Source organism: Arachis hypogaea, chromosome 10 (assembly GCF_003086295.3).
Source record: "Arachis hypogaea cultivar Tifrunner chromosome 10, arahy.Tifrunner.gnm2.J5K5, whole genome shotgun sequence".
Classification (NCBI taxonomy): Eukaryota; Viridiplantae; Streptophyta; class Magnoliopsida; order Fabales; family Fabaceae; genus Arachis; species Arachis hypogaea.
In genome coordinates, this window is record NC_092045.1 from 107,611,288 (window position 1) to 107,626,632 (window position 15,345).

The 15,345-nt window shown below is 32.4% G+C and overlaps 1 protein-coding gene across 1 annotated transcript; it reads right to left on the reverse strand.

Annotated features, from left to right (window-relative positions):
- Positions 1-9,994: 9,994 nt before the first annotated feature.
- Positions 9,995-14,030, reverse strand: LOC112716366 (pectate lyase). The gene is made up of 3 exons (XM_025768272.2): positions 13,363-14,030; positions 11,726-12,389; positions 9,995-10,583 (listed from the first exon to the last, which is right to left on the reverse strand). The coding sequence occupies exons 1-3, from the start codon at positions 13,563-13,565 to the stop codon at positions 10,119-10,121; spliced, it is 1,332 nt and encodes a 443-aa protein (XP_025624057.1). The 5' UTR covers positions 13,566-14,030; the 3' UTR covers positions 9,995-10,118.
- Positions 14,031-15,345: the final 1,315 nt, after the last annotated feature.

The window sequence follows — 15,345 nt, forward strand, 5'->3', positions numbered from 1 at the left end:
TATTACTAGCCTTGGCCGAATCTCAAACTTAAATGCACATATTACAAGATCATTATCACTAGAGTAAGACCTTGCACACTCAACATCAACATTAATCACCAAAAGAATTAGACAAACAACATATTTTGTGGGCCAGCTTGAAGGCCTATGTTTGTTGATTTGCCAAGGATTTGGCCAACCATGCATGTTGGTGGACAATCTTCCTCCCTCTTTGTTGATTTCTGTTTATGAATATTTTTCTTTGGTGACAATGGAATTCGAACTCAGGATCTAAGGAGAAGGAAAAGACTAAACTACCTACACTAAGCAATTGAACTTTGTTTAACAATATAGGTAGCTAGCTAGCTAGGTAGGAATTTGGAATAAAAGGAAAAATAAAGGCATAACAAGCATATATGCTTAACAAATGGATTTGGCAGTGTTGTATCTTTCTTATGATAAAATCAAATCAATGTAGATGGATCTCTTGTGGTTGGTTACCATCAAATGGTACGAACTATATACGATGGACTAATTTGACTATGTGAGTGAATTTATACTCCTTTTGCAATAGAAGTTTCCTTTAAAAAAATATTCTATTCATATATGAATACCTTTCTTTTTTTTTTTTTAATGAGGATGCATCTATAGTAACTGACTTTGAAGGTTTTAATATGTATGTCAAGAAAATATTATATTAAAGTCACATACATACAAAGAAGAGTTATTTTATTTTGACATAAATATCATCTTTTTTAAAATAATATATAATTTATTTTTTATGATATGTTAATTTTTCTAATTGAATGATATCTTAATTTAATTATTAACTATATTAGTAACTTGAGTTACTTTAATTTAATTAAAATTAATATATTAAGCATAATAAAGTCATTTTTTAATTAAGTTATTATTTAAAATAAATAATTATATAATTTTTAAAAATATTAATAATCAACTCTGTTTTCTTTTTTTCAAATTATTCTTTCCGAAAAAAAAAACTCGTCTGTTATTCCCATAATTTTACGCATCTTACAATGTTATAATTTAAAATGTGGGATAAACAAATAAATGGGTGACCCCCATCTTATTCATCAATGGCTCTATCTATAGTGAGTTGGGTTTCAAAAATCTTTTGTTATTATTTAAGTTACTATTTAAAATGAATGATTATTTGAATATTTGATATTGCTCTTACAGTGGAGTGAAAATCATTGGAGAGGAAATTAATGTACTTTAACCATTAGATTAGAGAGAAGATTACAGAAAGTTTTCTTCTCTTAGGGTTAAAGAAAGAAGATTTGAGAAAAGAAGAGTTTTTTATTAATATTTTTAAAATTATACAATAATCTATTTTAAATAATAATTTAATTACAAATTAATTTTACTATGATTTACTTAAGTATAGTTAATAATTAGATTAAGATATCATTTAATAATACATCATAGAAAATAAATTTCATGTTATTTTAAAGAAGGTTGGATAAAACTTCTCATATATATATATATATATATATATATATATATATATATATATATATATAATTTCATTACACGTAGAAGTTAACAAGCATGATGGCAAAAGAAAACTTAAGATAACGTTACGATGCGTATCCTACTCTACTAGGGTTTTTAAGAGAATCCTAATTGTGAGTTTATCTCATAAAGCCTCTTAGGTAATAATGGCAGTACCTGCTGCCTATCTAAACGAAGGAAACAATATTGATGTGACAGATAATGATCCAATTATTCTGTTTGATAATGTAGACATAAGGGAAGGGATAGAAGAATGCACGAAGAGTTTGATAGGCAGACTATTTTCAGATCAGCGAATCAGTCCAGGGACTATTGAAAGTCATGGGCTATGGTGGGAACATGTTTCAGTTCTTTTTCGATAAAGAAATAGATTTGATCAAAATAGAAAGAGGAGCATCGTGGATGTTTAAACACTACATATTAAATTTGAGTCGTTGGAGTGAGGAACTGCTAATTAAGGATGAAGAATTTGCAAAGGTTCCAACATGGATCCAACTATAGGGACTCCCATATCAATGCAAAACAAGAAGTCTTGGATAGATGGTGGAAGGAGCAACTAGGAGGGTGATAAAATCATATCTGTTTATGGTTAGAGGTAAGAAGGAAAGGTTGCTGAAAATTATGATTATGCTGGACATTATAAAACCACTGAGAAGATCTCTTAAAATTGCTGGCAATAACCAAAAAGTACTTAAAGTGAACCTAAAATATGAACGGATTGGTAATTTTGTTATTATTGTGGATTTGTTGGACATGAAATAAGAAACTGTCAACAAAATTTGGAGGATACGGTGGCTGGACAGGTGAAGGAGGAACAATGGGGGCTATGATTGAGGGCTGAACAGACGGGGAGGAGGATAGAAGTGCAAAAAGAGAATTAAAATGTGAAACCGATCTGCAAAGGAGGAAGAAAGGAAACAAACAACTAGAAAGCCTACCTTAGTGAATCTAATTCGTGCTTTTGCTAGTTTATCAGTACAAGTGGGCAACTCACAAAATAGAGGAACTAAGGTAGGATGTCAACAACAAAAGCGAATTGCAGAAGGAGATGGAGGACAAGAGACAGTGGTGGATAGTAGAGATATAGTGGAAGCAGAAGAGGAACAACAAGTTAGAAAGGAGAAACCAACTGACAACAGCTTATTCTCCTTTGGAGCTACAAGCTAGAGTGATGAAGGAAAAAGAGGGAGGAAACCAAATTTGAAACCATTGGCTAGAAGAAAAATGACACCTAAACTTGTTTCAAGAGCAAAGAGAAGAAATATGAGCTTACAGGATATTACAAATAGAAAAAGATTGTGCCACAAAGAGGTAACATCAGCTGAAATGGGAGAAAATACCACCCAAAAAATGGCACCCAAGAAGGGATGAAGATGCTGATGTGGAACTGTCGGGGTTTGAGAAATCCCCTGACAGTTCACAGCATCCAAGGGATTATAAGTTCCCATTCCCCCGAGGCTTTATTCCTATGTGAGACTAAGAACAATGCATCGGCAGTAGCGAGGACAGTTAGGCGGACCGGTTTCACAAATTGTTTACTGTGGACCCAGTAGGTCAAGCAGGAGGATTGGCAGTGACATGAAAAGATGAAGTTGATGTACAGATTATTGATCAATACAACTTCTTTATTTACTTCAAATGCCTCCATCAGGAAACTAATCAACAATGGGAGGTAATCGTAGTTTACTTGGCCATGGATGAAGCTAGAAGAAGAGAGCAATTCCAAAAAATTCTACAACTAATACAGAGTAGGGATAGCCAGCTGGTAGTGATGGGAGACTTCAATGCCATCCAAGCTCACCATGAGAAGGAAGGAAGAAGATGCAAATCAGAGTTTTCAATTGAGGATTTTATTGACTTTATTAATCAGGGAGAGTTTGCTAATTTAGGGTTTGAGGGAGACAAATGCACATGGTGCAATCATCAATTTGGAGGTAATCTTATTTGTTAAAACTTGACAGGAAACTGGTGGTCATAAATGGTTGGAGAGTGACATGGCCGAATGCTTTTGTCGCTCACTTAGAGAGTCTTATATAAGATCATAAACCATTACTTCTAAGTATAGACAGACAAGAGAGAATATACAAAAGAAGATTTTGCTTCCAGAAAAGATGGTATGAAAAGGAGAAAGTAGTGGCTTTGATTAAGGAGTCTTGAAAGATAGAAATTTTAGGTTCACTAATATTCAAATTGGCTGAAAAATTGAAAAAACTGCAGACATAGTTTAGTAAAAAAGCTGGCTTCTGAAGTTGGAAAAAGAGACCAAGCTAATCCTATAGAGATTCGGGTATTAGAAGCGAAACTAAATGAGGCATTGGAGGAAGAGGAACGATGTTGGAGAGAGAAATCCAAGGTGTAGTGGTTGAATTGGGGCGATAGGAACACTAAATTTTTTCACTCTGAATTCAAGTCCAGGTCAAGAAGGAATAGGGTGTATGCTTTGAAGGATGAAGAACGAAATTCAACAATAGACCCGGATGGAATAACGCCGATCGCTCAACAATACTTTGAAAACCTCTTCACCTTTAGCAATCCAGTTGAACCAGAGGTGAAAATACAAGGAGTGCCTCAGAAAATTAACGTTGCCACTAACAGGATGCTCATTCAGCCAGTGACAGACAAGGAGATAAAATCAGCAATTTTTTTCATAAACCCCTTCTCAGCTCTTGGGGATGATGGATTTACTACTAAGTTTTTTCAATTTTTCTGGAAAACGATAAAAATGATGTCATTAGAGTAGTTAGAAGCTTTTTTTGGGAGGTAAAATTCTAAGAGCTTTTAATCACACCCATATTTGCTTGATTCCAAAAGTTAATAATGCAAACTCAATGAAGTAAATTAGACCCATAAGTCTTAGTAGTGTGCTCTATAAAATTATTTCTAAAATTCTGGTGCATAGAATGACAGGGCTGAAGCTAGATTTTTTCTTCTTTGGGTTGGGGATTACAATTAATTTGGGCTCCTCACTGTGAGCATCCGAAGACTAAGCAATTCCCGTTACTTGGCCTTGGTCGGCCTCACCACCAGCGTTGAGCCCGAGAAGAGGCTGAGATTGAAGCTATAGTTCGTCAGGGTGAGGGGCCTCAATTTGAGATTCGGTAGAGGCAGAGTCATTGTCAGCATCAGCAAAAAAAAAGATGGATCATCAAATGTCTTAGAGAAGTGTTTCCACCTGCCATCCCAACTACAAAAAAAAAATAAGTTATGAAATTGGCAACAGATAAAAAATACATGAATCGGAAGATCGAAAGGATAACAATAAGAAATAAGAAACATAAACTCACCTACACACTCCCGACCGACTTCCCAGTTATCCAATCCATCAAGAGATGGGGTTAAGGTTATTTGGACCCAATATTGCTAACAAAATGTCACCAATCTGATGGTTTTGCCGACCTAACCCCTCGTAGGTCACTTTTATTAGGTAATTGGAGCTGACGCCGAAGCTCCAGTAGATCGGTATGCGTCTTTCTCCCTAAAGAGTAAAAAGGTGGCGACCCCGAGCCAGTCTTACATTGAAAAACGTTTCCTTAAAACCATGGAAAGAGTCTTCGAAGAGACCGAAGATCTGTCATTTTTGCATAGCCTAAAAAGAGGGGTACCCTTTTTATGCTTACCCTCTCGAGGGGGGTTTGTAAGTAAGAAAAAGAAGAGAAAAATTTTGACGGAGGCCGGGAGTTCTAGGTACTCACAGACCATCTCGAAGCATTGGATGGCAGCCAACTGTTTGGATGAAGTTGTGAGGGAGCAACGTCACCTCGATTTAAGAGGCTAAGGACGAATAGAGAAAAGGAAAACTGAACTCCTAGGATAGTGAACATGGGTTTGTCACCCATATCCAATTAGGGATGCGAGGGGCCTCAAGGTTGAGCTGGCAGACACGCTAACGAGAACCCGGGACCAAGACCTCATAGTTAGTCTCATCGAAACCTCCTCCGCATAGCGCTCCCGAATCATAGAGCTCTTGCAACTCTTCCGCAGTCGCCCTAGAGGAGGTATTAGTGACATCAATTGTACACCATGCGTAGCGATTCACGGAAGATTGTATAGCCATACCTACAGTGGGAGCACCATTTAAGTTAAATCGTGAGGTTGGAGGCAGGTTTTAGTCTAAAACTAAGTTATCTTACACTAAACCATTGCTATCCTACACTAAACCATTTTTGGCCTAAAACCATGAAAAAGACACCTACAGTATTTCCCTAAAAGTTACCTAGTAAAAGCTAGTTCTGATCAAAGAGGCAATAATAGCATAAAACTAAGGAAGCAATAGTAGTGAAAAACAAAATAAACACAAAAGAGTGACCACTTACCAGTATTTGTGATAAAGAAAAATGCAAGAAGTAAGAAATGGAGAATTCCTCGCGGCAGTGGCATAAAAATCATGAACGGTCCAAAGGCAGAAGCAGCAAGTCACTTAAGAAGAAAAAGAAGAAATGGCAGTAATGGGAGTGGCAGTTGTGAAAAGGTGAGTGAAAAGTGAAAAGAAAATATAAGTAGTAGATGGTAACCATCGTGGAAAAAGCGCAAAAGATTAGGGATAAAATGGATCTTTCCGCTAGCTTTCAAATCACATAAAGAGCATTAAATGCTCTTGGCACGAGTATCAAAGCGACTTCTCCAAGCAGCGGTTGGGGGTAGTTCACGTGCGCGACGAAAGCGCTGGAAGTGTGAATCTCGCTGACGAGCTCGCGAGTCACGACCAGAGGGAGACGACTACATGTGAAGGCACAAGTTAGATTAATGCACTAACTACAATTCTTACGACTTGCCGCATTAGGAGTATTGTTCCAGCGCAGCCCAACAGGAATCGGGAGTCCACCTGGTGACCCACGACCTGACGGGTCCACCACCCGATTAACTGACAGTGTCCTTCGCGTGATGCCATCCTCCTAATGGTAATCTGGACAGTTGGCAAAAACTTCCAAACAAATGGGACCAAATGGAAGGGTCCACCCGAAGATGAGGAATAAAGGGGAGGGACCTATCCCTTCTCAAAGTACGTCATATTCTTACTCTAATTAGCTTTTTTTTGTACGGACACTTACTTTAACATCGGAATGTTTCTGCAGATGATTCTACCCGTCGATCAACCGACGTAGCCGACCAACCTTGTACTCTACAGATTTCGTATACAAAATCCAATTTTCATCCTACTCAACCTTTTATCTCAACGGACTTTCGAAAAACTGAACAGAGACCATGTGCATTTTAGACTTAATTAATGTTAAAAATATTTCAAAAAGTTAACTAGTGATGATATTTTTGTCGAGAGACCACTTTTGGTATATATAATAGCGAAATTTCAAACCATTAAAACGCATCTTTTAATTTTTATGTATTTTCTTTTTTATAGCAAATTAAAATATATCCAATTTGAAATATCTACCAATCCTAAAACGGTGGTATATCTATATATGTTTTCAAATTTAACAAATATTTGAAACGGGAAGAATATACTATCTTATTCTAGGGATAAATTTAAGAAGTGAATATATTGTTTGAAAATACATTAATTTACTTTATCTATAAGATTCTTTCGCTTTTGATTTTTTAATTCAGTTAGGTGGACTTAAAGTGAGTGAACTTGGCTGATGAATTAGTTCAAGTTCAATCCGTTAACAATTTGTTAAATGGTTCGAACTTGAGCTTGAATTTATATTTATATATTAAATAAAATAAATTTGATGAGATTGAATAAACTTAATTCCTTGATTTGTAAATAAATTAATTATATATATATTATTTATTGCAATTATTTGTATTAATGTATATATTATGCATTTTATATTTTTATTTTATAATCATGATATATAAATTTACACACATATAATTATGATATTTATATTTGTTAGATATATGAAGGTACATTATTTTTTTATTTTTATCATATCTAAATTGTAATATATCGTAGATTTAATAATGATGAGCTAGAAATGACAATTATTCTAGTTAAATAATTTTTTATTGAAAAAAAATAATTTATCTATATATTAATAATTTGAAATAGTATTTTATAGTCATCTTTTTATATATGATTTTGATAGATGAGATAAACTATAATCGATAATTAGACAATAAATATAAATGAGAGTTTTTTATATATAATAAATTATAATTTAATTGTATGGAATTATAGGGTTTTTTTTATGTTATTTAAGTCTGCTCGTGAATTTTTGTTGAGATGAGTTTGAACCTTTTATAAATATGCTCGATTATTGATAAGTCGGATTGCGATTGAGCTCAATTTTTTGTAGTTTGAGCTTAATCTTGACCTAATTTAATTTGTCTCGATTCACTTCTAATTCTATTTATTAGTAGAATCTTTGAATAATTAATATAAAAAAATACTTAAAGATTAGCAAAATTTATTATTTTTAGTCATCATTTTTAATTATTAATTTATTTTTTAATCTAATAATCCAACAATATATTTTTAGCCTACCCTTTTAAACATTAATAATTAATTACGGCAAAAAATAATAAATTTTATTAGTCTTCTAATATTTTTCATTAATGTATTCAGACAAAAAATTGTCCTCTCATTAATTTTTAGATAAAACTTTGGAAAAAGTTAGTCAAACATTAAATAGGGACAATTCATTTAATTTATTATATATTTAATACGATAAAAAATAAATGATGAAATCTAAACAGGAAAATAAATGTTTCTCCAATTTAATTTCAGCATCATCTTCAATAAAGAGCCCAAATTTTTCATTCCAATTGCACTACTAATAAATTCAATCACGTCTGCGATAAATTGAGTTCACAAAAGATTGGATTATTCTTACCTCAATAGGCATCAAAAGAATTCTTCTTTACTACTTTATCAGAAAGAAAAAAAAAATGAGCATTTGCTGCAGGTGCAACAATTGCATAAGAGTTGCAATTATATGGACGGTTTTGTTGGCAGCATCATCAATTGGGATACTTCTTTTCTGTGTGGCCTTAAATCCTCTCTTTCTATTGTTTCTGTGTCTATGCTCTGTCCCTTTTTTCATTATTGTTTACTCTCTTTATATTTCGATTTTCATTTTGAATTTGGATAATGGAACTCTTTAGAGGGTTTTAGGTTATTAGTCTCTATCCATGTCAATGTATCATAATCGATAATTGGCGAAAATAAAATAGAGAAAATGGAAGATTTATGTAATTAATAACTTCATTTCTTTTGGAGTATAGATTTTTATCGGATTTGATCCAACCCACACATTGAGGAAGAGCACACTTTATATTTATTTATTTTCAGTCATTTATCTCTTTCTAGAACTCATGTGACGATGGAATTAGTTATTGTGGTTTTTTAACTGTTGTGTCACTGTTTCAATAACTAATTACTAAATTATTATTTCTTTAAGGTGAAAATTAGATTTTAGTTAAAGTTGATAATTGAAAACCGTTAAATAATTTGATTTATTTTATTTAACGGTTTTCAATTATCAACTTCATATGAATTTTCTCATTTTTTGAAACATATTATCCAATTATCACTTTAATTTTTGGCATGGTAACGACTGGTATTTTTTGTCGTTATTAACTCGAAAGTGTTGAACCGGATAACAAACTCAATGCAAAAATGCTAAACCGACACACGTATCACGTCAAGAAGACGCTTGACTGATTCGTACATCTAAAAATGACACGCTGACATGCAAGGTACCACATTTGAAAAATGGGTCTCCTACGTTAAAACGCAGAAATGATTGAGATTAGTTTGGTCAACCAATTTTAAGTGTGATCAGTTTCAGACGATATATATTATCAATCTCTAAAAATTAAATTGAATCGATCGATTTGATTAAAAAATCGATAAATTAGAACTTAAACTAATTCAGTCTAACATTATTAAAATCTGTTAAAATTGAACAAAACCAATTAAAATCGGTACAAACCAATTAGAATCGCAAGTCAATAATTAATAAAAGAAAATTCCTCTTTAAATTCGAACTTAGTCCTCTTTATGTGTAGAAGCTTGGCTGCCTAGGCCAAATTGTTTTTTATTATATATATTTTTTTAAATATATAACATATATAAATTAAATTATATTCTAAAAATTTAATTTATTAATTATAAATTCTGACAACCATAATATTTTTTTCAACCACTACTAAGATTCGAATTTGTGTAACTTTGGTTTGAGGCAAATACTTTTGCCATTGAAACACATGCCTTAGCCACTGACAACCATGATATTAAATGTACAATAAAATTATCCATCAAAATTAATTATTAATATAAAATATATATTAAAATATAAAATACATCATTAAAAATGAGTTAAATAAGACATGTATTTATACATGAATATATAATAATTAATTTTAGTTACTAATTTTAGTATATAAATAATATTTTTATATATTTATATATATATATATATATATATTTTGTGTGATTAATCTATACGTAAAAAGAGAAAACGCGTATTTACCGTAAAATATTTAAGAATTAGTGCTTGCACATATGGTACGGCGATTCATCTAAATCAGGGGAATATCACATTAATAATCAATTATCAAAACATGTGTTATGTGTACATGGTTGCATGTTTTAGTTTGAATGATATGCACACAAAAAAACAAGTGATGATAATAGGTATCTAGCAAGGCCTGCCAACAACGCAAGTAAGAGCACCAGCATAACTAGTGAGTCTGTTAGCATGAGAACCATGTCGAGGGGTCATGAGGAACCCCCTGAAGGGTAGATTGGTAATTGGAGCTCCAGACTCAACAAACCTGGCGTTGTTCATGAAGAGGTCATTCTCCGAGCGCCACTGCCAGTTGGCCCACTCCTCGGGCCTGGCGTAGTCGCGGTGGGTCACCTCCTTGGCCGCCATGTTGTTGGGAGCGATGAAGCGGTTGCCCTGGCTTAGAATTGTTGGGTTTGAGCTTCCTCCAATGGCGTACATGAGCCAGTGGGTGTAGTCGTTGTTAAGAACATGGAAGAATCCGAATCTGCACCTCGGCATCCTTTGAATCAATCCTTGTCCGAAGTGGTTGAATACCACGGTCACTTGCATGATCTTGTCCCTTGTGAATCTGTCATCAGCTCCAAACAACATCACCTGCAAATAACACCATGCACCCATACATATTACTTCATTGATAGCACATATGCTAGTATGTAAGGTTTTAGATTTTGAAAATCAATCAACATTAATAAATCTAGCAAATCAATCAACATTAATAAATAATCAGTTAATATGAATTTTGAATGTAAGGTTTTAGATTTTGCATATATATTCTTTTAATGTGCAAAATTTTTGTTAACTAATTATTGACTTATTTTTATTGTTGTGCCTATAGGATAGTAGTATATTGAAGGTTAAATTTTAGTATAAATGATTCATACAAAAATGCTAAATACTTGAGTAAACTAAATAATTAGTTTTAAGGTAATTAGTCAGGTGAATATGTCTAGACAGTTTGGCTAAATTATTTAGAGTTTAATTAGAGAAGTAATTTTTTCAATGCATTGGTCAGCATTTTGAAATTATCTTTTATTTTAAATTATTTTAATCTTAAAATATAAATCCTCTAAAAAATTATAATGAAAAATTGACCAATATTATTAGCTCATTCTTAAAAGTTCTTTATTAAGTAAGGAGTACAGCAAATTATTTTTTTATTTATTATATTTTATAATTAATAACTCAAATTTAGTATTTAAAATTTAAATTTTATGAATTATGATTTAAATTTTAATATTAAGAGTTTATAGTTTAGAATTTGAATTTTAGTGTTCAAGAAACTTATTTTTTACTGAACGCATAAGTATTCGCTAATATTAATCAATTAAAAATTAATGAATAAAATGACAAATAAATTGCGAAAAATTTATACTTCTGGGATATATTAATTTTTAAAAAAAATACTAATAAATATTTTAGGATAGTAAATTTAGAACATTATCATTAAATTAGTTCTTATTTTTAAGATAGAAGATTTTAATTTGAACTAACTTGTTTATATTTATTATGTTAAAAATTTTTATTAGTATTTATTTAAAAAAAATAATTTGTTCAAACAAAAATATTATTTGTATATTAAAATTAGCTATTAAAATCAGTTATCAATATATTTTATATTTTAACATATATTTTATTAATTATTCAAAATATAAATTTTTAAAGAGTTTATTTGTCACTCAACTCAATTAATTAAAGTATGATAATATGTACTTGCAGTTAGTTTTAGTAGTACTTACATCGTTGTGTTTGGTCATATGGCAATTTGAGATGGTGATGCCAGTGGAACCGGCAACAACATCGATGAGGCCATCCTCGCAGTCAGACATGGAGATATGATCGATCCAAACGTTGCTTGACCCAAAGATGGTGATGCCATCACCATCACTCCTCATCCTCAGACCAATATGATCTGCACTTGACCTTATCATGCCACCAGATCTGGACCTCACTCCCTTGATGCGAATCCCATGAATGATAACATTGTTCACGAACTGCAACGTTAGCCCGGCGCCGCCCCTGATCTGAATGTTGGCGCCGCGCCCGTCGATCGTCTTGTCGGAGGTCACGATCAACTCTTGCTTCAAGTTGATCAACATGCTTCTTGCAAATATGATCCACACTGGTCCCCTCAGGAGGACTCCATATCTTAGGGTTCCGGGTCTAGGGTTTATCATGTCGTCGTCGGATTCGTCAGTGACGACGTAGATTGGGCCGCCTAAGCCTCCCTTGGCTCTTCTTCCGAATCCCTTTGCGCACTCCGCCAGCCTGAAGCGGTTTCTGGCCCAATTGGGATCGCACCTCCAACAACCGTCTATGGGGTTGGTGGCTTCACAGATAAAACGTCTGTTCCTTCTCTTTATCTTCATCAGATTCCTCCTTGATTCAGTTTTGTTCATGAATCTAAAAGACGCCAAATACACACTTTAATTTCAGTTTTCTAATTGAAGTAATGTTTAATTGCAAAAGAAAAAAAAGGAAGAAGAAGAAACTTGATCCGTTGTTTACAATGCACTTCATTCAATTTTACCCAAAATAAGAGGATTGTGATATAATATAAGTCAAGATCATCAATTTGATTCATTTATTAAAATGTAGTTGTTTTTTCTAGGATGATAAAAATAAGAAATATTATATAAATAAGTGTTTTTCTAATTACCTCCCAAAGAATTATTATTTTTTCTATTTTTTTAATTTAATTTTAATGTACTGTCAGTGTAAAATAATTTTACATGTGTATTCAATTACATAACGTTACATTAATTAAAATAATTATCTTTCACATTTTTCATGTAAATAATTATTCCAAAAAATAGATATAATTACCCGATTATGTAAAACACTTTACAATGCATCAAATTAAATTCATTCTTTTTAGTCATACAAAAAATTCCTAAAACTAACATAGATTTTTATTTTGAAAAAATACAAAAATTTTTAAAAGAGAAAGAAAGAAAAGAAAAAGCAGAAAAAAGAATATGAAGAAAGACGAGGACAAATAAATAAAAAAAAATTGTGGCAGAAGAATAGAAAAAGAAGAAAAAGGGGGTTTTGGGTAAAAAAAAAAATTGTTTATTTAATACTACTAAAAAAATAATTAGATATTTAATCGAGTAAAGAACTTAAATTCATTGTTTATATAAAAATATTCCATATATATTAAAATTTAATCACTAAATTAACTGCTATATATATTCCTATATATTCATATATTTTTAGAATATTAGATGTGTACGACAAAAGAAAAGATCAACCACTTCTACAAGAAATTATGCATTCTAACAAGCTAGAGTTAATAATACTTGTATATTAAAAAAAAAACAAAAACAAAATCATAAACACACATATATGATGAGAGTTAGAATTGAATAATTACAAGTTAACATGATGGTTGAGTTCGAATGTAACTTCCAAAGGGTCTGGGACGTAAGTTTTGAGGGCAAGTTCATAAGCAATCCTCTCTTGTTCTCTGAGATGATCATCAAACACCACATTCCCACCAGCTTCAATGCATCGAACAACAATGGCCAAAGTAGCCAAGAAAACAAATGTAACCTTCTTAGTTGCACTTCCCGCCATTTTTGTCCCTTTTTTTAATATAATTAAATATATAGTTATATATTTATAATATGTATGTATATATTTTTTTTTGGCAACTACTCAAATGAAGATGCTAAAAACATCTTTTTATGAAGATTCTTGTGTTAAAAGTGTACTTTGTTTGTTTAGCCACACTTTAAAAAAAATAACACTTTTGTAACACATCAAAATCAAACCATACATTTCATCATCTAATGGTAAAAAAGAAGCATCTTCATATAAAGACAATAATAAAATCTTCATGGTAGTATCCACCTTTTTTTTTTTAGGTGAACATATGTATGTATGTATGTATGTATATATATATATATAATATTGGCAAGGTTTCCTGGCCAAGGTCTATTGATTTTTGAGCAATTAAGCCCAATATGAATATGACCCTGCCGTTTGCCTATACCAGTTTAATGCCTAGGGAACATGGCCATGGCATAGAAGGCATAGAACTTATTAATGAGAAGTTGGCATGTTTAAATAACAATGTTGTTAATTCTAAATTTAGATATAGAGCTATAGCGGATAAAGTGGCCAACCACCGGCTATAATTTAGTTTTCTTTGGTTGGTTTTATCGTCTAAATTTGATCAATGACTCTGGTGGTTATTGGGAGATGAATAGCAAGGACAACCAAATGTTTGTGCATCTTATTAGGGTTTTGTTATGATATTGTTTTAGCTTAGATCTTAATTTGGCATTGCAAATTTTCAGTATTTCTTGATTTTCTTCAGTTAATTTGACCACACGTTTGTTATGTTGACTTGTTCAATGTTGTGATTAGAAGGGTTTTTCCCGAGTGATTTTAATTTTGCTATTCTAACGAGAAAAAAGAAAAAAAAATAAAGAAGACTTTTGGTAATTACTAATGTTAATGTATTTCTAGAACGAAAAGTTTAGGGCCATCAACTTTATTAAATTCTGACCAGTATGTAACTAGGAAAACAAAAACAAAAATGAGTAATTTCACACCATTAAAAAAAATCTTACACCATTAAAAGTATTATTGATAGCTATTCAATGAATATAAATTACAAAAGTTGCTGACCTCTAACGCTCCTTTTTTCAGAAAAGCCAGCAGGAAAAATATATTCAGTTTGTAGCTTACCAGTTACCACCACTACAAGCATAAAAGCATGAGAAGAGACAACACTTATTTTGTGGAAGAGAAAGTAATTCTCGTTATTAATTAGTTCCACTCGCATTTAATTTCTTCCACTACTCATCCTCTTGACAGCTTTATCTAAAGCCAACACCCGCCATCTGTCTTCCTTATCATCCTTCTCTCTTCAATAACCAAAGTGTAAAGCTTTCCTTCCTACGGCATGACCATCAGCAGGGACGAACACCCAGCTCTTTTGAAAATTGGATCGGAAAATCAAAGGCTAAAAGAGTTTCGATGCATTTACACTATCACACTAATACACATGCCATATAACATTAATAAAAAAGTTCTTCAATAAATAAACCGAGAAAGCAAACCCAACAAAACTCCTCCTAGTAACAGCAATAATAATGTAGGGATAATTTGGTCCTATGCAGTTTAGGCAACTTCTCACAAGTAGGAATCCTTTTGACTTGTCTGGCGTAAATGCAACTCGTTAGTATCCACTCCTAGATCTATCTATAGTGTGTCTGTCTAGCACTGAAACTCTTATCTCTCCTCAACCCCACAAGGCCACAAGTGTTACGACCCCAAGCAAATTTAGGTGGTTGCCCTGGAAGATTGAGGACGGATCCAACAAGAAAGTTGAGACAGTAAGTGATCT